The following is a 26,804-nucleotide window of genomic DNA, read 5'->3' as shown; positions in this document are numbered from 1 at the left end:
TCATAACAGTGAGATTTAAAGTTGTCATAACGGTCTTAAAAATATGTATATTCCTGTGGAAAGTTTTCACTATACAATCACGGGATAATCAATGAGAGATGTGATAATTATTGGTTTGTGTGAACCCCACTTAAAAAAAAAAAAAACACAGCCAAACAAAACTTCCATAAATAAGGCACACTTCAAGAGAATGACTCTCACTGCTTGAATTTATTACTTGGAAATTACTCGTCAGAAAATCGTCAGGTAATGATAGCGAGATAACAAACTGATGTCACGCCCAGACACACACACACACACACACACACTCACATGTGAGTTATCCAGCAGGTGTTGGCGTGTTTGTCTTTCAAGCGGTTATGTTTTCTCAGGCCTCTTATCAGTCCACCACGAGCTGCTCGGAAATCACCTGAAATGAAAAGTGAGTGCAGGTTTAAAAGAGGCGATACTTTGTTATTAGAACTCTAACAAAATAAATAAATAAATTGACCCGTGTGGCAGTCTCTGCTGTTTTGAAACTACGGTAATGGCGCCGTATACTTGAACACAGTGATTAGGATTTGAATACAGGTGTGTGCAAACCTTCCAAGCTCCCACTACTGTTTTTAATCATATGGTGATTACATAGTGGCCTTTTGTTCACACCTCGTTGGAGAAAATGATTTTACAGCCTTTTATGAATTCTAATCTGCTTGGTGCATGTGCACGCTCATCATAAAACTGTAGAAAACCCCCCAAAGTTTGTTAGTCCTTTTCTCATAAAATGTAATGAAGGCTTAGTCGTAAATTGATGGCTTTCCATGGCTTATGGTTAGGGTTATATGGATGTGATGTGCAGGCAGTAAACAATCATGTTAACTATGTTTATTTGTATTTAAGATACTCTTAAAGTCTTGCTGTTTGTGTCCGTAATGTAACATTTCAGAAAAAAAAGATCATAGCACAGGTCAAGTATGGTGGTGGTATGGGGCTGCTTTGCACCTTCAGGTCCTGGACGACCTTCTGTGAATGATTTTTACCCACCCCCCCCCAAAAAAATAATAATATGTTGTTGTTAGAGAATAGATGGATGGATGGAAGAGTTTAAAGTGATGTTAGAAATAATATAATTATCCATAACAACTGTATAAGTATGCTTAGACGTGTAGCCTTTTGAATATTAACAAAAGAAAAAAAGGAATGTAAATCAACTTTCAACAGTTGCTCATTATTTTTTACAGCGTTATATGAGTTACAGCTTAGTCTAAAACAGAAAAAAATAACGAAGTGCATCAAAGTACCTGAAACAAAAAGTACAAATAAAATGACTTAAAATAATGTAAAAATAGAACAAATATAAAGCACATGGAATAAATAGGTACTAGAAAGGACTGTGCAACTCACTGTGTTCAAAAAGATTCATAAATACAGTATATAGCATTACAAAAATATAAAGTGAACACATATAGAAAAGAACAGATAGAATAGAATATGCCTTTTATTGTCACTGTGTAGTAGGTTTGCAATGAAATTAGAACAGTTAAATAAATATGAACCATAAATAGATAATAAATTAAAGAATAACATTGTCTGTTTCTGTTTTAAATGTTTCTTTTTTTTTCTTTTCTTTTATCTGAATGAGATTTGTGTGTCGCACTCATATTTTTTTTTTTTTATTATTCATGCTTGTGATAAAACGAGGATGTTTTGTTTTGGGATAGGTTTTGTTTTGTAGAAAACTTGGACTTTTTGGACATCCGTTCTTGAGCGTGTAAGTTCTTTTGCACTTGTGCTTGTGGAGCCTCTTGTCCCAAGGCTCCTGGCCAATCACAATGGAGCAGAATTTATCAGCTACTGCCTGTGACTTCTTCGAATCCAGCCCGCTGCTGAAATGGGCGAGCGTTTTTTTTTTGTTTTTTTTTAATGAGCAGGATTTGAGTGGAGCTCCTCAGAAAGGACACACACATCTCCCCACAGGAGCAACACCACGCGTGCGTCTCCTCCAGCTGCACGATCTCAATTTCAGAATGGACAGAATGTCTTCTCACTTGGAGAAATCCAAAAACTTTCGCATAGAGGCACTTCTGGCTCACGATTTTGTGGAGCAGAGTCCAGGATGCGACCGTGCGTCGCCGGAGGTGGCGTCCTACAGCGCGAGCCCGGTCCGCAGCCCGCGGCCCGAGACGCCCTCCCCTCGGCCTCTGAGCTCCACCCAGGCCCATGCGGGGATGACGCCCAACGCCGCGGTCTACAACTTCCCCCAGGCGGGATTCGCCGCCGTGCACGCCGGGGGATTTTTCGGAATGCAGCCGAGGGCCGTGTACCCTTTGCCGACTGCTTTCGTGTATCCCGGCTTCCCGCAGCTGCTCCAACCGTATCCGGGTCACCTGAAAGCCGGCGCCGTCGCAGGGGCTCACCCGCTGGACCCCTGGATCAGAACCGGGATGATGTTTCCGAGAATCGGCGAGCATGAAGGTGAGCAAGTCCACGTAAAGATTGCAAACAACCAAGGTGTATTTTTCGTCTTTTATTTTCATTTCATACTGAAGAAATATTGATGGAATTCATTAGTAAACAAAGTAACGTTAATCAAATGGAATGTTTTAACGTTTAGATTCGTCTTGTCGGATAGCCACTATGCACATCATGGTGTACTTTCTCAGTCAACTTTTTGATTTGAATGTTGTTTTATAACCCTGAATGACTTTCAGTGAACAAGAGTGAATGGGTAGATTGAAGCTGGTTAGCATAGACGGTGTTTCCAAACTTTTGACAGTAACTTTCTCCCAATTTAAGTTTTAAAATACATTTCAAGTGATATATAGTATGTAGCAGCCACTGTATTTAGTCCACTGGCGAAATGGCATTTATAAAAATACACAGTAAAATTCAACAAAAATAGTAAATAATTAATTAGAAACATAGGTTATAACTACTGATTTATATAGCAATGTTTTAAAATTAAAAACTATATTTTCACAAATCCAGGCTTATATTGGGGAAATTAGTTTTGAGTTATTGATGAAAACATGAATATTTGACAAAGATGTATATAAAATATTATAAATACTATAATACTATATATATATATATATATATATATATATATATATATATATATATATATATATTTTTTTTTTTTTTTTTTTAATTATGTATAAAAATATTAATTCTCTCCTTATGCTATCCAAAATAGAAGACTTGCGTGAATTTTATTCAACCTGTTCATGATGTCGTCCCCTTTAAATGAAATGTAAAATTTGCAATAAATGTGTAACACTTGAACTAGAACAAGGACTTCATCAATGGATAATATTTACATTTTTTTAATTTGGATAATGGACCTCTGTTGGGTTTTATTGCTCCTTCGGTGCAATAATGCGCCTGATGAAATAGACTTGTGTCTTGTACCTCTGAAAAAAAAGCAATTAAATGTATTTTTTTTATATTATTTTGAAATATTGACAAAAGAAGAAACTGTTAGCGCCATACTGGGTTGTATTATCCAATTTTATAGTTTTCCTCTCACGTACCTCAACATGAACCTGCAAGCATAATGCAAATACAATGTATGCATTATTTGTATACTATACAGTAAATGTTTAAAAAAAACATAAATATCCCCTACTGCTCAAATAAGAAAAAAACAACGGAATATTGGAAAATCAAATTCCATGCTGTGTCCCTCAGCAGCACCAGGCCAAGCAGGTTTGTTGGGGAAGTGCCGGAAGCCCCGGACGGCGTTCACCAGTCAACAGCTGTTGGAACTGGAAAACCAGTTCAAGCTCAACAAGTACCTGTCCAGACCCAAACGTTTTGAGGTGGCCACCTCACTCATGCTGACTGAGACCCAGGTATCACTGCCGACGATCTCTTTAGGGATTCGAAATTTGGAAATTAGAAGCCTCCTTTTTGGCCGAGTACTGCATAACACACATCTACTTCCACGGATTTCACATCATTATATTTTCAATGTATTCCAAATATGAATGCACTGTAATCTATTATTAGTCTCGTTCCAATAATGAAGTTTTCCTAACTAAAATTCCACATTCATTTCCAATGAGACATTAACCGATTCACATTCAAATGATTGAAAAACCGTTTCAACATGATTTTCACTTTCAAAGGCAATATAATGGAAGGGTTACTTTCTGTGGCTCTACCCCAGGTCAAAATCTGGTTCCAGAACAGAAGAATGAAGTGGAAACGGAGCCGTAAAACGAAGGAGCAATCCGACCCCGCGTCCCCGCTGAGCGACGGCGAAAGAGCGGACAGCATCCAGCTCCAGTCGGATTCTCCCAACTCCAGCCTGGAGGATGAAGATGAGCTGGAGGGACGGGAAGAGGACAAGGACGCAAGTGTGCTGCGGGGTTCTCTGGGCTCCCTCTTGAGGCGTGCCGGAGGAGTCACGGAGAACTACAGGTCTTATTTGGAAGAGGAGCTTGAGGAGGGAAGTTCAACAAGTGGGGTCTTCCCATAGTTTGGAATATTTGATTGTGTTTATATGTTCCTCTGGGGAAGACAATGGAAGCAGGTGCACAGATTTGATTGATCACAATACAGTCAAGGACATGTCATGTCAAATCACAATGATGCTTTACACGATGTTTACACTTTGGTTGGGCCATGCCTGGAATAATTCTGAGCCGTATGTATGTCATAAACCTAGCAAAGCATTCATATAGACGATAATGAAATTATATATATATATATATATATATATATATATATATATATATATATATATATATATATATATATATATATATATATATATATATATATATATATATATATATATATATATATATATATATATATATATATATATATATATATATGGACATTCAATCCCAGGCACTTATTTATACATTGTCAGTTTATTTTCAAGTGCTAGCATAGCTAAAGGAATTAAATTAATAATGTACAAAAGGAATCATCTACTTTTTGTAATTGCGTATTTGCGTAAATGATTCATTTTGGTCAGTAAATATTGTAGTAATTGATTATGGTCATAGTTAAGTACAAAGGCAATCAATTACTGTTGTACTTGAGTAATAAAGTAATCGATTACTTTAGATATTTAATAAAGCAAGTGTTATAAGTATTTTAAGTAGTTAAATATTAAAGTATTCGATTACTTTAATCCTAAAGTTATTGATTATTGGTTAATTACTAGTCGGTTTTTGTATCTCAAGTAATTGATTCAGTCAATTTTTGTATCTATAGTAATTGCTTTACTATTAGTTTAGTCCACAAACAATAGATTATTATACTAATACTTTTTTACCTAAGGTAGTTGATTACTTTCAAACTTCGTTTAGTATCAGCTATTTTCAGACCATCTTTAAACCATCATTTGAAAAATAAATACCTGGGATTTGATGTTGTAAAAATATGTCTTTGAGATTTAATGCGTTTTATTTACTTTTGTATACAGTACAGGGACAAGTAGAATAACAACACTTCACACTTTCTGTTACATGGCTACTGTTGCTGCCTGGGTGAGTTTACACTGAAGCCATAACAGTTTTTACAGTTGTTCAATTTAATTCTACTTTTAGTTAGCTCTGTACATTGGCTTTTCCCTGTATTTTTTTTTTTTTTATGTTCTCAACGAATGTGGCTTCATCAAAGTAATTTAAGAGTAGTATATTTAATATATTTCACATCGATTTTGCAACTGTGTTGAACTTTTGTTTTCTTCAATAGTTCAAATAAAGCTCAAATGAAGAACAAATGGCGGAAAGACGCGTTCATTTTCGTTTTTATGAACGTATTACTCAAGTTCGCTCTCCGGTCTTTCTTGAGCTCCCGTCGTTACCATGGCAACACACAACACGTTGTCAAGGACTCCCCGTGGACTACAAATTCCTCTACGCTGTTGTTGTTTAAGTTTACAACACAAATGGAGTAAATTGATGCTGACAGAAAGCTTTCGTGCTTGAAGCAGGTAATCGTGTGTTTGTTTCAGATGAATACTTTATGAACAGTTTAACTGTCACCTCGGTTCTTGATGTGTTCGACTCAGCATGCTAAAATCTAAATTTTACCGATTTATTTAATGTACGCTTGCTATGTCGGGGACAGTAATAATGATCAAGTAATAATTTAGCGTGTAAAGATAAGAGTTAGCGAGAATGTTAACCGGCTTTTTAGCTTGTACAGTACTGTACTTTACTTCCTTAGCGAGCTCTTAGCACGCAATTATTTTCTTTTGAGCTTATTTTACAAGGCTGAAGTGTACTTTTTTCAGGTACTTTGATGTTATTAACTCATGAAAACACGTGACCGCATTTTAAGTGCAAACGTGTCGAATGCGTGGACGTTAATTTACTTGAACTTTTAAAACCGATGTAACTATTAATAACTACTTTTTTCTGTTCATTTATGCTCGCTTGTCTGAAAATACAAACATCTGCAATCCACTCAAATATGAAATATAAAAGCACGCCTCATTTTCCTTTTCTGCAGTCATGTCGCTTGAATCTGAGGGTCCAAAGCCAATTGGTTCAGAAGCACTGTGGAAGTCCTCCATTAATGTGACCAACTCCAAAGTAAGCGTCTCCTTAAATTATTTTTATCTTGTGCTGTGGGGAAATACAAGTTTATGGAGATGATGATGTTTTTGTGATTGTTTATGTTTCCTCCCTCTCCAGAATCCGGGGTCTCAGCAGAAGCACCAGCGGCGCACACCGACTCAAAGAAGCTATTTCCACGGTCTGGAAACTAAGTCCGATCTTCTTTGGGAGGACTGGGATGAAGGCAGGGAATTCACCAAGTCGCTAACGTTGAAGAACATTACCCTCAAAATTCAAAAATTCCAGTTAAGGTCAGCCAGGCTTTTCTGATGGCAACAAACAATTAATTATTTGCTAGATCCAAATGAGATTTCAGTCTTTGTTCCCTGTCAGACCTCCATCGAGCAAATTCTTCATCGTCTCCAGTCCCCGGATCATTGCTGTGAGCCCAGGGACGACTTTGTCCATACCAGTCACTTTTAAACCAGCAGAGAAGGTAATTTTTTAGTCATACGAGAAGTATGAGTAGTCATATGAGAAAATTTTTCACAAACTGTTGTTTGGGATTGGGAAACGTCTTCTGTGTTGGACAGTGTAACTACGAAGACAGCATTGGGTTTCTCGGCAAAGATGGCAGCTTCCAAGTCTCGCTTCGGGCTGTGGTTCCATCTCCGGCCTTGGAACTGCCAGATGCTGTGGTCCTTCCACTCTGTGCGGTACAACAGTCTGCGTCTACTACTTTTCTGCTGAAGAATCTCAGGTGAAATGCATCATTTACAATGGACAAGATGGGTAGATGTCAACGAGCCCATGTTCCAATTAGTTTGCTCTTCATTTGAAAAGGAAAAATGTACAGTTCCTGTCATCATTGTCCAACATGAAACACTAATACTAACTATTTTTTCAAGTGCTCACCTAAATAATAAAAAAAGGCTGGTATTTAATCAGTTAAGCACTAATGTAATCAATTACTTTTGTACTTAAGTAAGAAAAGCAATTGATTGCTTTAGGTACCTACTTAATGTAATATGGTGAGTAATTGATTATGTACTTGTGCTAAATTAATTGATTACATAAGTACTTTAGTAGCTAATGCAATTGATCACTTTTAGTTCTTTCGTACATAAAAGAATCAATTATTAACCATAAAGTAAGCAAGTACTCCAGTACCTTAAGTAATTATTTTTGTACATCATTAAAATAATCATTTTGTTTCTTACATTATTACCTATGAGGACACATTTTTACATTTTTTACATTTATTTATATGCGTTATGTTTGGCGAAAGGAGAGTCTAAAATGGCTGTTGAATTAAGGATTAAATAATTACTTAAGTACCAGTAATCTTTGGTACAAAAAGTAAAGTACTTGATTATTTTAGGTACTAAAATACTAAATTTTACTTTAAGTAATTAAGTACGAAGGTATTTAATTACTTTATGTAATAAGCACTAAAGTAATTGATTAAGTCGTCAAACACCTAAAGCAATTGATTATTTTAGTACATAAATACCTAAGTACGTAAAGTAATTTATTACTGAATAGTACGTAATTTTTGGAACCCTATCCTTTCACATTATTAACATGAATTTTAGATCATCATATCATCTTTGAAATTCACTCAATTATGTTACTTTCTCCGACACAAAAATGTGAGTATTCATATCGAACTTGTCTTCCCGTTTGCTGTGCCTCACAGCAAACTCCACACGTACTTCCTGTGGGAGTGTCCAGAACCTTTTCAAGTGAGTCCAGATGAAGGGGTGCTGAAGCCCAGCCAGGAGATCCAGCTCATGGTCCTGTTCCAACCGCAGCAGGCGCTCTTGTACAACAAACCGGCCACTTGTTGGTTCGGGGAGGAAGGAGAGAAAGTGGAGTCCTGCGCCACGGTGTTTCTTCAGGGAGTGGGTACGGTCATAGGTCATAGGAAAAAAGTTCTAATGTATTGTTGGATGAGGGTTTCATAGTTAATCATGTGTCTACTCCCGTTGCAAGCCAAGTATCCGTGTCTTCAATTGAGAAGCTCGAGTTTGAAAGCCGAGCAACAACGCGGGGATCCCGTGCTCAACTTTGGTTCTGTCGCGGTTGGACAAAGTTTACAGAAATGTTTTGACATCTGGAATCCCTCTTGTGTGAGTAAGGCTGGATTTTATACCGCGGGGCCAAGTCGGTAATTGTGATTAAATGCTAAAGTATGATTCTTGTTTACTCCGGAACCGGCAACACCCGGCAGTGACAAAACGCAACGATAATTCATAAATAATGCAAGGACTGATGTTTACATGCCATTTATTTTTTTTGGGATGATTTAAATGAAAGTAACCTAGGCTGCCCTTGGCAATTAATTTCAATGTTTATACAATAGACATTTATATCATAATCAATAGTCTAAAACAGTGGTTCTCAAATGGATGCAACATGAAGGAAGTACTTTAGATTTCTAACGGGGTTTTTGCACATATCAGTAAATCTAATTTGCTCAGACTGGAATGGTGCACTTTCCTTTCGAATTAAGAGCAAATTTATTGGAACATGAAGCAACTTCTTGCTGAAAAGTTTACTTGCGACTCCCTTGCAAAATATTGCATGCCTATATTTTGTGAAGTGACAGTATTACTTAATTGGGGCTATGATTACCCCTGGAGGTTCGTGAAGGCACTTAAGAGGGTATGTAAGAGTTGAATATTTTCTTCAGGTCTGAGCAAACCATTTTAATGTATTTTAATGTCATAATAGAGCTACTTGGCTAAAAAAGTATTTCACAGGGTACATTTTGGATCACTAACTCATTATAACCGATGCATCTCAAAATCATCGACAGTAAAATGTATCCACGTTTGAAAAATCCCAAATTACAATGCCAAGTCCGTTTTGAATTTGTCTTAAATGTATTTTTACTTCTCTCCCCTGCTTTCTTCCAGGTCACTGCATTTTTCTCCCTCACCCGACTTTGTGGAGGGGTGCCTCTGTTGGGGACCGAATTCATCTGTGACGTGAGCAGCGGTCGTGTGGCCCCGGGCGGAAGCGTGACGACCAAAGTCACCTTTGCGCCAACTCTGGCTGAATCGGTCTCTGTTGAGTATTTGACTGTAGAATGCAAAGGGGCACTCAGCAAAACCGTGCTGAAGCTGATGGGAAACTCCACGGGTACGGCACGCGGATGCGGTGAAATGCCGCAAGTCGCTGTTTTGATTCTTATCGTCGTTTTGTTACCAGGTCCCAAGCTGTCTTTTTCCTCATCCGTGGTTCACTTTGGCTGTGTTGAAGCGGGAGCCACGGCCTCGCAGACCGTTGAGATGATGAATCGTTCGAGCGTTCAGGCCATCTATCAATGGGACCTCGACTGCGCCGGGCACAGCGTGTTCAGCATCCAGCCACAATGCGGCACCCTCGCCCCCAAAAGTTCTGTCACGCTCACTATCAGCTACCTCCCTACCGTGCCTTTTGCCCATCACAGAAGCGTGCCGTGTTTTATACTGCATGGGGTAAGGAACTCGTTTATTGCTGGTTATGTTTGAAAATATATCTGCAAGAAGTAAATCAGCCAAGTCAGAGGTTGATTTCTTTTTTTACCCTTCTATTATACAGTTTTTTTTGTTTATTATATATGTATAAATATATATATATATATATATATATATATATAAATATATATTTATTTATTTATTTATTAATTTTCTGTAGGTTTTTATTATAGATTCTGTTTATGTTTTTATTCCTTCATTGTTATTTACTACTTATAGAGTATACGTTTTGTATTTACACTGTTCTTTTCGTTTTTTTGTTTTTGTTTATTATATTATTACAGTAGAGTGTGTTTTTGTTTATTATAAATGATTTTTTTTCTCTGTCTTAAATGTTTTTCTATGATCATACTGTATATATTTTTTCCATTTGTAGTATTTTTCTAATGTATTTTTCTGGTTTTCTTTTACTATGTACATTTTTCGTTTGTTTTAAAACCCATCTCCACATGGTCTATAAATTTCTCAGACTTGAGCGTTTTTTCTCCAATATCTCTCATTTAAATACACTAGCACAATTTAAAACACAGATCTTGAAATGTCAGTACACTTTTATACATTTAATTTAGACATAAAAATGTAAGCACCCATATATACTGTATGTATGTGTAAATATTATTATACATAAGTAGGAAGCAAAACACCTGTTCGACCAATATAAAATAAAATGCATGAAAAAAATCTGCAAAACAGATGGTTTTTTTTCTGTATTATGATAAGAAAGATTCTGATCGCAAACTAAAACGCGACCATGACAAACGCCTAAAATCTTAAAAGCAGTGCAATTAGTGATGGAAAAAAGAACCATCCAATTCTTTGCCTTTTAATGAACTCAGATCCTCCATTTTTTTCATAGGAGCCTCTGTTCCTCGACCTGGTCGGTACATGTAAATTAGCCAACCAGAAACCAGGTGTCCTGACGTCAGAACATTTAGCGGAGAGTAAAGATGATCGGTCGGATATCATTGGATTCCTGCTCCCAAGTCATAGCACCCAACTGGATCCGCAAGCATTCTGCTTAGTCAATGAGGTGAAACGAGTTCCCTCCAGCACACAATATCACAGGGAACATCTCTCGCAGTTTTGTTTTTTGTCACGTTCTAGATATCGAGCCGACAATCGGACGTCTCGACTGCTCGTTCGATGACGCCCAAGGAAGACGGCGAGCAACCGGGCCCGGCGGAGGTGGAGCCACCGAGCTCGTCCACACCCTGCACACGCATATCAGTGTCGCCCAGCGAGCTGCTCTTCAATCACTTCACATGCTCTTGCTCGCCGTTGTCTACTTCCTTTGCACCTTCTCAGGGGGTGGCCGTCACCAATAACTCCACCGTGAAAGTCACGTAATTTTTTTTTCTGTTTTCTTCGGGACACGGGGCGGACATATCGATTGTTTTCGAAAGCCCAATTTTGATTTTGTTACGTTTCGTTGTCTTGCAGCCTGGTGTGGACCAAGGCCCCAGACTCACCGTTTATGGTCTCGCCTTCAACAGGTGACCTGCCCCCACTGAAATCCACCTCGTTCCGAGTGACTTACAATCCCAAGGAACAAAACGCACTGCATGCTGCTCAACTTGAGTGCCTTGCTTTTAAAGTAGGTAGGAATTCATTCGATGATTGTTATGTTTGGAAATGCGCTCGCAAGTAATTTTACCTCTGTATCGGAGACTGATCAAATGAAATACGTCACGGATAATATCTCGTGTTTTCATTCATCCTTTTCCGGCCTAATTGCAGCAAGCGGAGTCTTGTGAGAACCAGAGGCAAATCTCCCCACCCTGGTGCGTCATTGTCCGAGTCATCGGCCACTCTTTTGAGCCTGGCAAAGAGCATGTCAACCCGCACTTCTCTCTCGAGCCAAATAAAGTGGTAAACTTATTTTTCTATTAAAAAACTACCATTTATGCTATTCTCATGGGGGTATATGAAGGAAGATTTTAACAGTTTCTCCATGTATCGTCAAATCTATTTTTATGGTGCTAAAGGAAGACTACGTTCTTCTTTTCAAATTAAGAGCAAAGTAATTGAAACATGAAGCGACTTGAATCAAAGTGTTGCAATCTTTTATTGCGTAAAGTTCTATAATCACGCGCATTGTCCAGGTCTTCACGGGCCTTAGCGTTCGATCCTATCAGACGTTGCTCTTGCGCAATAATGGAAAGCAGCCGCTCACTTTCTGTCGGGACCTCAACGAAAGCTACGACCCCGCCTTGGAAGCGTCGGTGTCGATCGTGCCGAGGTGCGGCCTGCTCTTGCCAAGGGCTCACCAAATCCTCACCGTCATAGCCACTCCCAAAGAAGAGTCTCCCATAGAGGGAATCCAGCTGCGTCTCCTACTCAATTCCAAATTCACAACGGTACAACACAGCTTGGCCAAAATGACAAAAATATTCACCCGCTAAGCTTTTTCAAATGAACCTGTCTGATTATCTTTGTGTTGTCCTTTAGGAAATTACAGTTTTCAGCTCAATGGAAAAAATGAATATGTCCCTTGGTGGAGGTGGTACTTTATATTTCCCGGATACGTCAGTGGGCTCACCCACCCAGCAAACCCACCTCATCAGAAACATCTGTCGCATCCCTCTCGGGTTCGTTGTTTTGCACTGTGTTCTGTTGTGTTTTCACTTCAGGGGATGCGTGAGATTTTAACAAGGTTTCTGCAAGTATCAGCAATTGTAATTCAATGCTGTGACAGAAATACTACGTTCTACTTTGAAAATTGAGAGCAAATTAATTGGAAAATGAAGCAACTCATTGCTAAATGATGTCAGTGTGACATTTTCCAGCAGATGAGCCAGAAATCCATTTTTCTTTATATATCTTTGGCTCACAAGCATTTGTCAGGAAAATATTTACTAATGGCTAACGACTACATGATGACATCCCAAATGCGGATGACTTGCCCTGGGGTTACGAGAAGGCTCTTCAGGGGGTAGGTGAGATGTTTCCGCAAGTAACAGCAAACCTTATTTTAACGTGTTATAATGCAGGACCAATACAGCTTTCTTCTCAAATCAAGAGCAAATTAATCGGAACATGAAGTAGTTTATTGCTAAATTGGGTTATAGTGACTCCTTGCATACCTTTATTTTGTTTATGGAAATGTACGCTGTTAAGTTATGCTTTGCATTGGTTAGCGGTTACTTGGCTTAACTTAATGCTCTTTGCATTTCTAAATGATCAACTTGTTTTCTCTGAACATGATGTCATAGCTTCCGATGGATCGTCCGTTCCTCGGATCGGGATCTCATCTCTGTTGAACCAGAAACTGGTGAACTTCAAGCCAACGAGAGCACAGTAAGGGACACTTTGCTAGTACAGTATGGAATATTATTTATGGAGGTGCGTTTTTTTTTAAAACACAACTTTATTGGACTGTTTTGACGTTCACAGCAGCAGAAATGGTCTTTCAATCCAATGGATGAGAAAATCTATGTTTTTGAACCTTCTCTCACCTTCTGGCCAATTCAAAGCCCCGATGAGAGCAAGTCTAGCCTGACTCTCAAAATAGTGGGAAAAGGCGCCAAAGGCTTCATCGAAGTATGAGCGTTTATATTTTGATCCGTCGTTACAAGTGTTTACAAACTTTTCATTGCCACTAGAAAACGAGCACGGACGAAGGTTGATCATTTCACATTTTCTTCGTAGGTGGTTAAAGATGTTTTGGAAATTGATGACACGCTGGTTGGACAGTCTCGCTCAATTGATGTTCCCCTGGTGAACAACAGTAGTTGCTCCATATCCGTCAGTGTTTCTATTGAGCAGACCATACAAGATGAGCAAATTCATCAGGACTTCCAACCTCCTGCAATTGGTATTCTTTACTACCTTTGTTCTTACCGTTTTAACTCATATACCCCCAGAGAAAAAAAACAATTTTCAGCAAAATACCCTTCAGCTAGCGCAAAGTGTTTTCGGATTAAAAAAAAAACCCAACTCAAAACAACTGTTTTGGCTGTGCTTTATCTAGTAATTTTTTTCAATTACATTTATAGTGATAGCTCAGGTACCGTAGAAAATATCAGGTATATATCATCTGTTTTATATTTGGTCCTTCTGCTGAAAATTTGCATTTATATAAATCTTAACAAAATGAAGGAATACCATGTGTTTAAGATGAGTTACTATAACACTATTTGGCTATAAGCTGCTTCATATTCCAGCTCATTTGCTTTTAATTTGAAAACAAAAAGCTTTGTGATTGTCATTACATTAAAAAGCATTTAGTGAGATTTGCAACTGCAGTGTGTTTTTCAGAAAGAGTGGATTTATTATTCTAATCCACGTGATTACAATAATATGAATATTAGGAGCATAGTCAGAATTTTTTTTTCTGTAGGGCGGCCACGGTGACATCACTGAGGCGCGGCCAAAGGTGATTGCACGCATGTGTGTGTCATTCCTGATCATGCCATGTATAGTTAGGGTTTCATAAAAACGATAATTTACCATACAAATCTTAATATGCCGTTTATATAAATAGATTGTGACCGAGTACCAAGATTTTAAGAATACTACAGGCATGTACAAATGGCAGAAAATTCACAGAAATCAAATTTTGCTCTCAGTATAGAAATGGCCTAAAAGGGGGCCAAGAATTCGCATCCTGTTGATCTCACATGAAAAATATTTGCCAATACGCCCATCTTATATGGCCGAATGATTCAATTATCCCAAGTAGAACGAGACATAACACCGTTTCGAATTGGATTTGTTTTTCCAGCGCTGCAACTGGACTGCGGAAAGGCAACCGTGGCCTCACACTCTACCTTTTGGCTCCGAGCCACGTTTCGGCCGGACCGACAAGCCCACTACAAGTGGACCGTCAGCTACCGGACGCTGAGCGGCTCGACGGGCGACCCCACGTCGCCCGGGCAAGCGGTGTGCGAAGTGCGCGCCAAGGGTGTGTTCCCCACCGTGCAGGTGACGGATGTGGGAAGCGGCGGCGTGGCGGCGTGGCTCAGCAAGACGTACGTGTGGATGCTCCTGTCCGTGGACAGCATCAATGCGCAGCTTCTCGCCATCCCCTCCGCCGTGGAGCACCAGTACAGAAGCCCGCGGAGGCACAGGTTGCACCTTCTTCAAGTCGGAATATCTTTTTTTTTTGCATTGTCACAAGGAAGTTTTGTTTCGGTAGTATGCGCACGTACCCGACCATCTTGATCAAAGCCATGCTGGACGTTAATTTCGGCGCTGCGCCCCTGAATTCGGAGCCTTCCATTTTCGCCCTGGTGTTTTACAACCCTGGCAACATCCCTGTAGAGTGGTAAGTTGCAAAGGCGAGACTTGTGTTGTGGAATTTTTGGGATTTAGGCAAGAACGGTAAAATAGTCTAAAATAGCTTCTTTAGGGTCGCTTTAATTTGAAGCTTCAAAGTCTTCAAACAGCAGTATGGTGGTCTGGAAGAGAGTGTGGAGGGACAAGCGAAAGAAAAGGAATGCAAAAAAATCGAATCTTTAAGATACCATATGCAGGACGCAACCAGAATTTTGTCTTCGTTTTTGCGAGAAAAAAAAAAAGTCTGTCTTATTTTTGGGGATTTATGGTAATACTCACTGCAGTAACATCTAGTTGTCTGCAGGAGGCACCGGTGAGAAAAATTGACACCTTACTTTGTGCGGGCGTCTCTAAAGAGAGAATTTTACATGATAGAAAATGGACAATCAGGGGACCTCTAAGCAAGTACAGTCATGAGACCTCGATTTTATGAAATGATAACAATGCATCGCTTTTATATAGCGCTTTTCTGGACACTCAGTGACGCTTTACAATGGATGCATTATTCATGCATTCAAATGTTATATTTATTAAAAAAAATGTACAGTAGATTATAAATGTAGTTTTGTCATGACAACATTGGTATCTGCTGTAAATATGTCAAGGAAAACTGCCTTTATTTTAGATATTAAAATTCATTTCTTAAGTCTAGAAAGGCTGTCTTTTCATGTCATTTCCAATGCAAAACAAGTAGCAAATTTGCAAAGTGAAAAAACGCTTTTTAGTTCAAATACTTGAGACAAAAACAAGCATGTGTCCTTGTGCATCCCTAATTACACTTCCAATAAAACGGCAAAACCAGATGTCATTTTTACGTGAACCAGGATGCTCGCGTTCTGTGCGAATGAAACTCAAAGTAACTTGTCATCTAGTTGTTACTTTCCTTACTGTCTTTTTCTGAGCATTTTTTTTATTTGTCATGGTGTCCACTGGGTTTACCGAATTCCCTCATCCGTCAATTTAGGACATTCTTGTTTCCGGATGACCAACAAGTTGACTTCAAGCAGTGGAGCCAAGGAGAAGACATATGTCACAGTGAGCTGGAGCAGATGAAGGCACGCCATCATTCTTCCTGCTAGCATATGAAGTCAATTGATGTCGTATTCATTTGAAATGTATATTTCTGATATTTACAGGTTGTGGAACTTTTCAGTGTTTTCCCACTTTCAGGGACTCTGCTTTCCGGACAGCAGGAATCGGTACAGCTCAGCTACAGGTCAGATCTTATCGCGCAAGGCAGCGTTTGTTCTTCAAAGAAATTTGGCATTTATTTATGATGGTCAAACATTTAAAAGTGCACACTTAAATATGGGACAGGGAGGATTAGCACGCTGAAAAATAAAAATATGGAACCTATTACAGTACTACCTTAGTTAGCGCAGGTCCAATTTAAAGCTCGAGTGCTTTTGAGACACATTATTTAAATATGACATATTGGCATGATTTTTTTTCTCACAAATTTTGTATAATTTTCTAGAAACACTTCTTTTTTTAAATGACGTAACCCTTGAGAAAAAAAATTCGCCCAAAAAAAACAACAAACACACTTAAAACATTACAGATTTATTAAACAATTTGTGGTGATGTCTCTAGAACTCTAAAAATCTGTTTTATTTATGACTTATCTGCCAGAGAAATGCATCGCTAATGACAATGTGAGTCCGTAGAAAAATGAACAAAAAAATTCATATAACAACGTCATAATTTGGCAAACAGTTGCTTGGTTTATTTGCTCTTAAAAAGTACTCATTCAATTAGATTTTGCTGCTACTTCAAGAAAGCCTGTAAAAATCTCAACCTACTTCCGACATGCCCTCAAATTCTTTTTTCAAAGGATTCATCAGCGTTAGAATTACAAAGGGGTCCTAAGGGAAAAATAATGGACATATTTTGACATGTTGATATTTCGATTATGCAGTCAGTAAAGCGAATGAGAGTTATGTGATCGGATGTTTAAATGCTGAACCTTTTACAGTCATGTCGCTGCTGGGACTCATCAATTGCCAATCATATTGAAAATCTCACATGGCAGAGAGATCTTGGTAAGTGGAAGCTCCAAAATATTTTTTTTTGTCTTGTATTTACGCAGGACAACAATGTAAATACAACAAGATAGCTTGCCAAATAATGAGCTGGTAAAAAATGGCCTTTTTGTTCCTGACAGCTGCACTTCCAAGGAGTGACGGTGGAGCTTGAGAGACCACATTTGTACTTTTTATCCACGCATCATGTTTTCACTCCCATAATGACCGGGGGTTTGTCCCCTCCAATGCAGGTGGGACTTTTCAAATTTGCAGCTTGTGATCTTGTAGCGCCGAAGGAATGCCAGGAAGCACGCCCACGCAGAAGCTGTTGTCGACCACGGCTCACACTCCTACTAACGGAATCTGGGTTTGTTTGTGACGTAGACATACGACCTTTACAACGGCGGCGATGTTCCCGTCCATTACGAAGTGGACGCCGGCGTGCTGTCGCAGCTACAAGAGGACAATTTTAACCATCCGCTGCTGTGTTGCCTCAACCCGGTGGGGGTGGTGCTTCCCGGGAAGATGTCCAAGTTGGAATTCATTTTTTCCCCGATGGAGGCCAAAATGTACATTGTATGCATCCACTACATGTGAATGTGTTCAGCCATGTTTATTTTGAATTGTCTCTCAGCTTTCTATGAAGAGTCTGCCTTTCGTCTACTGTTCATCCCCAGATGGATATTCCTATTCACGTCCGACAAGGGGAAACTACCGTCGTGAGGTTCGAGGGCTGCGGCTTGGGGACGAAAAGAGATGTGTTCCCAAGCGCTGTTAATAAGCGTGCGACCCGTGTCAAGAGGATACCTATTACCGGGCAGGTGAGATAGGACAAATTGTACTCACTGTGCATTGGTTTTTGAAAAAACAAAAAGCAAAACAAACAAACAAAAAAAAAACAATGCAATTTGACCTGGACAAATTTTACTCACTGCAGTGTACACTCTACAGTGACATGATTTTTTAAATATAAAAAATAGTCATTTAACCGTACTCTTTACTAGTGACTTTTAACATTTTACAAAATTATTTTTTCAGTCAGTCCCTCCCTCTTTTTGGTTTATTAAATAATAATAATTAAAAATAAAGACAAAAACTACAATAAAAACACGTGACAGACAAAAACGAAAAACATCAAAAGAATGTATGAAAAACATACATTAAAATGTAGGACAGCGAATGAAAAAAAACCAAATGAAAAATGTATGATATGTAAAAAAGATACAGTATAATAAATATAAAAATATAACAAACAATAATAATGAATGGAAACAAAAGCATGCACTTAAAAACAATAAATAAAAAAACATGATAAATGAAAATGCAGTATAATAAAACCAAAAAACAAACCATATACAATAAATGAAAAAAAAATGAAGAAATGCAGCATCATAAAATTAAAAAACAAAAAACAATGACTGGAAAACAAAATAAAGGTTAAAAAAACATGCACAAAAAAACTAAAAAATAAAGCCAATGAATGACAAACATAATAAATGAAAATTGCAGTATACTGAAGATGAAAATACAATGGATAATTAATCACTATAAGTTGCTTCATGTTCCAATTCATTTACTCTTAACTTGAAAGGAAAACTCTTCTTTTTCTGTCACCGCATTAAAAATCATTTTATACATATCCCTATACCAGCAAAAACCTGTCTAAAATCTCACATACCTCCTGAATGCGTTCACATGCTCCTCATGTGTACTACACTACAAAACTATACAAAATTACTGTACGCTTTTTTTTGTATGGTTTCCGTCTAAATTCATTTCGCAATTTGATGCACTGAGGAAGTTTTCTTGATTGTGTGTGTGCAGAGTGTGTTCCTATCCGAGGATAGTATCTCACTGGGTGAGGTCCCGGTGTGCTCCCAGTCCTCCAGAGTCTTCTTCCTCACAAACGTGACCCTCAAAGAAATCTTCTATAAATGGTGCTTGACTCAGGTGAGCATCCCAAAGCTCCTGAAAAGACTTTGTAAAATCACAAGCATATTTTGGTTGTGCTTTCTGGTTTTGACTTTATTAGGGCAAATAGTCACATGGGTTCTGTTATGTATTGGTGCAAGGTGATCCGGATCCGGCCTAAACAAGGTCTTCTAAGACCAGGAGAGAGCGGCTGCTGTGTCCTGACCTTTACTGCAGCTGACTTCCCCATTATTTATCATCTCGACATCATCTGTCAGGTTGTATTATTATTATTATTATTATTATTATTATGAAAATAACTTGAACTGTTCCGATCGGTGGATCTGCACGTACGCCTCACAGTTCAAATATCACAGTTTTAATCCTGCTCCAGCCTTCATCTGAGTTTGCATGTTCTCCCCGTGCCCGCATGGGTTTACTTTTTTATATGCTACCTTGCCTTCCAGCTGACCGAGCAGGCCGCGCTGGTGCAGTACTCGGACTCACTCCAGCGTTGGGAGCAGGAACGAGAGCTGCAGCTACATGAATTCACCATCACAGAGCGGGACCTTGCAGAAAGTCGAAAACTTCTGACCGATAAGGTCTTAGCGCAGGCAAAACGGCATCTTCAAAGCAAATGACTGCCATGAGATCACGTTCGATTTTTTTCCCTTCGTGTACAGGTGCCTGCAGGTCCTGTTCTAACCAAAGACCCACCACTGGGAAAATACAAGGTGTACTTTTGTTTTTCATTTACATGAATATTTAATATACTGTATATATTTATACTTTGAACTGTGTTTTCCTCCAGACTCTTCCACCAATTTGTAGCAAGGTAGCACGAGCGGAGCAGCGGGCTCAGGCTGAAGCTATGAAAGTATTGAAACGGCCGACACCGCCTCAGCCTACGTTGGTCCATTTGGAGGTGACGGCGCGCTCCTATCAGTCGCAGGAATATCGCAGATTCTTCCCCGACCACTTCAATAATCGCTTTAGGTAAACCTCAATCCATAAACTGCAATGGTTCTCAAATTGGGGTACAAGAAGGCATGGAGGGCATGAGATTTGAAAAGAGTTTCTGCAGGTTTCAGGAAGTATAGCGAAATGATTTTTAAAACCATTTTTGAAAACATTTATCTATATATTTTATTGTGCTTTGCTCTGATTAGGAGTTACCTGGCTGAAAAAAAAAAAATCACAGGAGGTACATTTTGGGGGGAAAAGCGTAGAGAACTATTGACTTCGACTATTTCAAAAACTAGCTCAATTTCAAGAAGAAAACTCGTGTTGTTTAAACTACACAGACTGGAAATGTTCTATTATTTTGAGAACTGCTTACAGTTAACCAAAAAAAAAACAAAACAAGTATTTTATACCTTTACCTAACATCATGGCACTAATGGTTTCGACCTACAGGTGCTTCCAAACGATCAAGCCTTTAAGACCTAAACTGCTGTCGGACAAGCTATTCCAAGAGGGACGCCCATTGCAGACGCTGGGCCCCGAGCGACACTTCCTTGAGCAAGTTATCATTTCTCTGCTCAGGTAACGCCGTCCATTTTCAAATACAAGCAAGCCTGCTCGTTATGGATTGATTCCACCGCTAGAGGGAGCCCACATACCATTAGTGGGACCACTGTGAATGAATGTTCCTGGAAATTCCGATTCTTACTTTTAGGATGTTATATAGTGAAGTTAGCGGTAATTTGTTAGATTCCGTGTTCAGAACATGACTAAGCGTTTGTCATTCTTTCTCCCTAGGAGTATTCTGGATAACCGCACCTTTTCCCAGTCTCTACTTACTATGGCGACCAAGCCTCTTTTCTACAAACCCAAAGTCATCTTCTCCACTCCCTCGTCGATAATGCAACCTCTGATTAGGCTGGACGAGACAAATCCTGAACTTCACTTTAGCGCCGAAAGCTCAGGGATGGCGGGGGGCTCCGGGACCAGTCTTAAAATGGCGCTGCACGGTGAACGCATCCTGGTAGATGTGTTCAATGATATATTGCTCAACACCCTCCAGAATGTGATGATGGAGGCCATCAGAGGAGATCTGGACATCACACAGCCTCACAGGGTGTCCTCACCAAACGTCTCTGCCAGGTAAAGATTTACCTTTCGAGTCATTTTCACAATACGAGTTGGTTTTAAGGTCGTGGTTCGTCCCTCGCTATCCAGACTACAAACAAATAGCATTTTGCAAGTGCAGTATCAACAAATCAAGTTTAATGCTTTGAGTTTAATGCCGTGACGGTATTATGGTACTCTCTTTTCAAATTAAGAGCAAATTAATTGGAACATGGAGCAACAAATGCATTGTATATAGTGATCTGTAGCCTATACAGATCGTTCTCAAATGGTCTTTTCTAATTAAGAGCAAATTTACTGAAACATGAAGCAAATTACTAAAGATTTACGTTGTATTGACTCCTCTGCCAAATATATGTTTTACAGATCACAATAGTGAGGTGATTTTCCAGCAATTTTTGTTTTAAATATTTTTTGCCCTACATGTGTTTTTAATGCTAAGGGTTAGGGTTAGAAATTATGTGTGGTGTATTTTTCTTTAGATTGAGGAGACACTCTACTTCTAAACTTAAGAAGGAAGACCAGGAGACAATGCAAAACAAAGCAACACCGGCCGAGCCTCAAGCCTCGCCATCAACACGAAAGCACACAGACACTTGTTAAATATATTCACTTTTATTGAATTTTCTTCTTCTGTGGTTAATGGACATGTCTTCAAACATTCACCATAATGCAATTCTGCTCTCCTCTGTAGCCAAACTTTTTTAAAACATTTTAAGCATGTATTGCTCCTCTGTATACCTTCTTTACTGTATATTACAGTCATTTGTATTGAGACACTTGAGATTGATTTTCAAGCATGAACACAGCAGACGAGACATTGCGTATGCGGCAAATAAATGTTTCTGTCACTATAAGAAGCTAAATAAATGTAGTGCATTTGAAAGAGATTTCATTTTTACATATACGCACTTTTCAGTCATGGCAATTGAATCAGCTTGAAAAGAAATGTCCGATAACATCCGACTTTACAACATGATAAATGTGCTAAAATGTAATTGTGCAACAACGAGGAGTGGTCATAATAAATCTTTTGCTTAAGTCAGGTTAAAGCCTGGCATTTAGACCCTAACGTTAACTAAACTCTCAGTATATCGTTGAAAGGACGGAGAGGGTGCTCTAATATCGTTGTTACATTTTCCGCTTCACCGTAGCTTGTTTAGGAATGACATACATAGAAAAACAAATAATCTCCTAATATTTAGAGGGGGGTGGGGTTAAATTTAGTGGTGCCAGTGTACCCCCCAAAATAGGCTGCAAACGCATTAATAGCAATAGTTGAAGACCCTTGCATATCTGCTGTCATCTAGTGGCGACAGTGGAGCATTTCACTCAAATTTCCTACAGTACCACGAAACCCACCGTAATCTGATATTATTGGGCTATTTTTTTCATGCAATTGCATAATCTGAGGACACTGAATCTATCACCCAATCCTGATTTAAAGAGTAGGCACCTCCTTGTAAATCCGAATCAGGAGGCGCAAACAATGTGGCCCAGATACTGGGGCTCCTTTATCAATTTCGTTTCCCAAGTATTGGATATTTCTTTCGGGACACCAGCATGATGACATCATACACTTACTGATAAGGATAATAAATACCTGAGATAGTTTATGTAACAACATTCCCTTGATATTAAGCATAATCTTGTGGGACCGTCCAGAGGTCTCCAATTTGAAGTGTCCTCTTCAGTCCACTAGATAGCGCTCACTGTTCATGTTCCTAAAAATGCAGTCCAGTTTGGTCTTTTGGAGTAAGACAGACAAAAGCAGCCAGTCTGTCATTCGGGCATGCTTAGTTTGCAACATTTTATCAGGACTCGCAGTGCACCTGCCACATAATCTAACAGAGTGTTTTGCAAGCTTTATCAGACCAAGACGCATATTTTACGTGAGAAAGGTCTCACGACAGGCATGCGAACAAAAATGCCCCAAAAGTACTGAAAGAATGATGTCTTAGTGAAAAAATAATGACATAAATAAAATACGTGGCCTTGGGTGGAATAGACCAAATGGTATTGGTCCTTTTTTGAGTTTTTCACAGGTAGCCAGGTGTGTAATGAACCGCTGGGATGCCATTTCATCTTATTCCTACGATTCTATAGCCACTGCAATTTTTTTTGAAAAGCTGTGAAACGCATTGTCCCAACGGGAATGAAAGGGTTAAAACAACAACTTCACATTTATTGTTTTTTTTAATATTGTCCAAACCAGCACAATCCCAACAACACTATTTATCATAAAACATTAACATTACCATCTATCATAAAACATTTCAAGTTTTTCATTCATAAAATAAAAGTCATTTTATTTTTATACATCATTTCGCAGGGCCCGATTAAAGCAGTTTGCAGGCCAGAACCGGCCCACGGGCCATATGTTTGACACCTGTGTTCTACAAAATTCCATTTGGCTCACCTGTCCTCTGCTTATGGACATGTAACATCATGTGGCACTTTGAGTATTTTTTTTGACCCATCGTCTTGCGCACACATGCGCCATATGTTAGTTGTGGAAGGATTTCATCAGCGGATCTTTTCCCAGGGAAGACAGCGTCTGCTTTTGGGGCTGTCATGTGTTTCTGCTTCAGAACTAATTTGAGCTGTCACATAAAATATCAGCTAAGGATGGGATCCCTAATCATTTTTGATCATAATCGCTTGGGAATTTGTATTGTGGATTTGGCAGCGGAAACTTGACATTTTTTTTTCCTCCCCTTCCACCCCCTTTTTTTTTTGTGTGTGTGTAAAGCAAAGGGGCACATGTGCGATGAAGAATTCTTTGGAGATAGTGTAGGTGGTGCATTCTGGCTGACAGTAGGGATCCATTTCACGCCCAAATGAAAGCAAAGTGAGGGGAATGTGTGTCAAGCATGTGTGTGCGATAGGTGTGGTAGGACACGGGGTTCGGAGGGAGGGAGGGAGTGGACCCCCCCCGCACCCGCCCGCCGCACAGATGAGCCGGCGCGTTATTGCACATCATTACTTCATGCTTATTATTTCTGTCCGGGCGAATCAGGTCAGCGCGGACGCCATTTGTTTGTATAGCCCGATATTAGAAATCATACATTCCCAACATGTACTTGACCTCTGACCTTTGCGCATTTTCTCATGTTTAGTGTGAGAAATGATAGGGAAAAAGTTGGAGGGGAATGAAAGAGCACGACGCCCTCCTCGCGTGCAAGATGTGCACGTGGGTGTTCTCGTTTGCGTTGTCGCTAACAAATCCGGCGCTGCGGGGCCCTTACTTGCGAGCGACATTTAATGTGCTTTGACTTGCCGGTAAAAAGGAAATAAATAAAACCGCGATGCCGTATGAGTGATTCTTTGAAAACAAAGCTGTTTATCGCCACTTACAGTTCCGTCAAACAATGTAAAATAAAAGACAAATTGAATTTCAAACAACCTCACAGCTTGGCCAAAAAACTGCTAGCTTGATGCTAACGAAGAGCATAGTAAATGAATCAAGTATTAAAGGAATCGGTTAAGTCAGTAAGCAGTAAAGAAATGGATTATGTTGGGTAGTTAAATAGTAAATTATTTGATTACCACCTTTAGTCATTTAGTACTAATGTAATTGATTACATTATGGAATTAAGTACTAACATAATTGATTACTGTATGTAATTGAGTGCCAAACTAATCAATCATTATAGGCAATGAAGTACTAAAGTAATCAATTTATGTAATTAAATATGAAAGTCATTGATTACTTTAGGAACTTTTGCACCTAAAGTACACAATTTATGTCGTACTTAATGGTCATTACTTTAGTGATAAAGTACTAGAGTAGTCAATTACTTCACATAATTAAGTACTTTAATCTACTACTATGGTAATTAGGTACTCCATTACTTTATGTATTTAGGTACCTTGGTAGTCGATTACATAATTAAGTGCTAAAGTATTTGATTACTTTAGCTAAGTAAATGAAGTATCTAGACACTAAATTACCAAAGTAACTTAAGTAACTGAAGCACATACTGAAATTCTAAAGTAATCAATCAATTCAATACGTTAGTACCTAATTACTTGATGCGCTTAAGTACTAAAATGATCCTTTATTTCAGATATTAAAGTTATTGATACAATAGTCCTTTTTTAACTTATATTTATAATTTATAATTGATTTTTTGGGTAATTATTATATAATTCATTATTATATGACTGCGCATTGTCACTTGCGGTGCAATTTTTTTTCACACGTTGACAGCTGGGACTGAATGACAAAAGCCATCCCTGCTGATGTCCCGACACCGTTAATGGCGCGGTGATGGAAACGTCATGCCGCGGGTAGCTGGAGTAACGGCAAACTAGGGAAGTGAGCCGTGAGCCGCGTTGTGGAAAAGAAAGCATAGCGGCTTCGGACGTCCCATCCAAAATCAAGAACCGCGAGTCCACCTGCTCGCAGTAGGGACTCTGTCGCGGCAGCACCTCGGAGGTCATTTATTTCCGTTTGGGGTTGACTTTGGCACTGCGGCTGACAGGTGGCCAAAGTACTCAAAGTCTGTGGGCTACTTGTGTACTTAAATACACACTACGAACTTAACTCATTCACCGCCCGCCGCAATTTGACAAATCGCTCAAAACCGTCTTCCAATACTACCCATTGGAAAACACGTGACGGATATTTTTGTTAGCGGTAAGATTATGTTTGCGGCTTTATATCAAAACTGTTGTTTTCACGTACACATGCGCTATTCGCTTCCCTGTGGCATTATGGGAAAACATGCTGTTTATTTATTATGACATATGGAAGTCAATACCCATGACATTATGGGGAAAAAATGCTGTTGTTAATATTTGGCATTAAACGTACGTTCAAATGGCATTTTTTCCCATAATGCCATGGGGTATAAACTTAACATTTGGCATTATGAGGTTGTTTTTAGCATTTTTCCTACAAGTATGTTCAAAAGGCGTTTTGTCCCATAATGCCATGGGATATTAACTTCGGAATACCCTGTGGTATTATGGAGAAACATGCTGTTTCTCATTACTTAGTCAACAAAAGAGCTTCTCAAATAGTGAGGGGGGGCATGAGGTGATGCCAGGAGGGGCGCGAATGACCTCAAGCTAAAGGCTTTGTTTTTGTCAAGTGAAGTGAAATAAAAAATGAATTTTCAACAGTTATTTTTTTAATCTCAGGCACTTTGATGCACTTGGTTATTTTTTTGTGTTTTAGACTAAGCTGTAACCTGTTTAAACACTGTAAAAAAATAACAGTTGTTGAGAGTTGTTTTATACAGCTTTAGGTATACTTAGACAATTTTTACTGAGATAATCTTATTTATAGTCAGTGAGTTGATTTGGGAGGGGGGCAAGAAACTTTCCCTTTCCAACGGGGGGATTGGAAAATATAATTGAGAAGCACCGGCCTACAAGTACATTCAAATGTATTTGTGCGGAAATTTCTGAGTATTCTGTTACAATAGGAGTGATTTTTTAGCATTTAGTATACAGGTATGATCAAA

At 38.9% G+C, this 26,804-nt stretch overlaps 2 protein-coding genes and 1 long non-coding RNA gene across 4 annotated transcripts; 2 read left to right on the top strand and 1 right to left on the bottom strand.

The window, feature by feature from the left end:
* The first annotated feature begins 1,941 nt into the window (after window positions 1–1,941).
* Window positions 1,942–4,661, top strand: LOC148423594 (uncharacterized). Of its 2 annotated transcripts, none has more exons than XM_088415662.1 (3): window positions 1,942–2,454; window positions 3,673–3,833; window positions 4,151–4,661. In XM_088415662.1, the coding sequence occupies exons 1-3, from the start codon at window positions 2,007–2,009 to the stop codon at window positions 4,460–4,462; spliced, it is 921 nt and encodes a 306-aa protein (XP_088271788.1). In that variant the 5' UTR covers window positions 1,942–2,006; the 3' UTR covers window positions 4,463–4,661. The 2 variants fall into 2 exon arrangements, with proteins under 2 accessions (XP_088271788.1, XP_088271787.1); XM_088415661.1 differs by having other exon boundaries at window positions 3,670–3,833.
* Window positions 4,662–5,789: 1,128 nt separating this feature from the next.
* Window positions 5,790–22,296, top strand: cfap65 (cilia and flagella associated protein 65). Its single transcript, XM_088416150.1, has 34 exons — window positions 5,790–5,935; window positions 6,457–6,539; window positions 6,642–6,814; window positions 6,897–6,999; window positions 7,097–7,263; window positions 8,203–8,411; window positions 8,499–8,635; window positions 9,425–9,650; window positions 9,720–9,988; window positions 10,884–11,057; window positions 11,132–11,370; window positions 11,468–11,621; window positions 11,765–11,896; window positions 12,130–12,384; window positions 12,476–12,615; window positions 13,240–13,324; window positions 13,421–13,567; window positions 13,676–13,841; window positions 14,751–15,096; window positions 15,165–15,293; window positions 16,269–16,359; window positions 16,441–16,520; window positions 17,280–17,346; window positions 17,469–17,579; window positions 17,713–17,904; window positions 18,006–18,149; window positions 19,153–19,278; window positions 19,401–19,517; window positions 19,707–19,841; window positions 19,923–19,973; window positions 20,051–20,235; window positions 20,656–20,784; window positions 21,001–21,345; window positions 21,813–22,296. The coding sequence occupies exons 2-34, from the start codon at window positions 6,459–6,461 to the stop codon at window positions 21,931–21,933; spliced, it is 5,226 nt and encodes a 1,741-aa protein (XP_088272276.1). The 5' UTR covers window positions 5,790–5,935; window positions 6,457–6,458; the 3' UTR covers window positions 21,934–22,296.
* On the bottom strand, window positions 13,305–15,372 carry LOC148423593 (uncharacterized). The gene is made up of 3 exons (XR_015865778.1): window positions 15,178–15,372; window positions 15,002–15,106; window positions 13,305–13,781 (listed from the first exon to the last, which is right to left on the bottom strand). It is a non-coding gene; the product is annotated as an uncharacterized LOC148423593 (long non-coding RNA).
* Window positions 22,297–26,804: the final 4,508 nt, after the last annotated feature.

This window comes from Hippichthys cyanospilos, chromosome 5, assembly GCF_059441005.1.
Source record: "Hippichthys cyanospilos isolate Australia breed blue-spotted pipefish chromosome 5, RoL_Hcya_1.0, whole genome shotgun sequence".
NCBI classification, from domain to species: Eukaryota; Metazoa; Chordata; class Actinopteri; order Syngnathiformes; family Syngnathidae; genus Hippichthys; species Hippichthys cyanospilos.
This window is presented reverse-complemented; position numbering and strand designations above follow the sequence as displayed.

What these genes read in the sequence shown, in the direction of transcription:
- LOC148423594 (XM_088415661.1), top strand. Translation starts at nt 2,007, where the DNA reads ATGGACAGAATGTCTTCTCACTTGGAGAAATCCAAAAACTTTCGCATA. An exon ending in GAGAATCGGCGAGCATGAAG is followed by an intron (nt 2,455 to 3,669) that starts GTGAGCAAGTCC and finishes TGTGTCCCTCAG; the next exon opens with CAGCACCAGGCCAAGCAGGT. An exon ending in TCATGCTGACTGAGACCCAG is followed by an intron (nt 3,834 to 4,150) that starts GTATCACTGCCG and finishes GCTCTACCCCAG; the next exon opens with GTCAAAATCTGGTTCCAGAA.
- cfap65 (XM_088416150.1), top strand. Translation starts at nt 6,459, where the DNA reads ATGTCGCTTGAATCTGAGGGTCCAAAGCCAATTGGTTCAGAAGCACTG. An exon ending in ACATCTGGAATCCCTCTTGT is followed by an intron (nt 8,636 to 9,424) that starts GTGAGTAAGGCT and finishes GCTTTCTTCCAG; the next exon opens with GTCACTGCATTTTTCTCCCT. An exon ending in CACTTCAATAATCGCTTTAG is followed by an intron (nt 20,236 to 20,655) that starts GTAAACCTCAAT and finishes TTCGACCTACAG; the next exon opens with GTGCTTCCAAACGATCAAGC.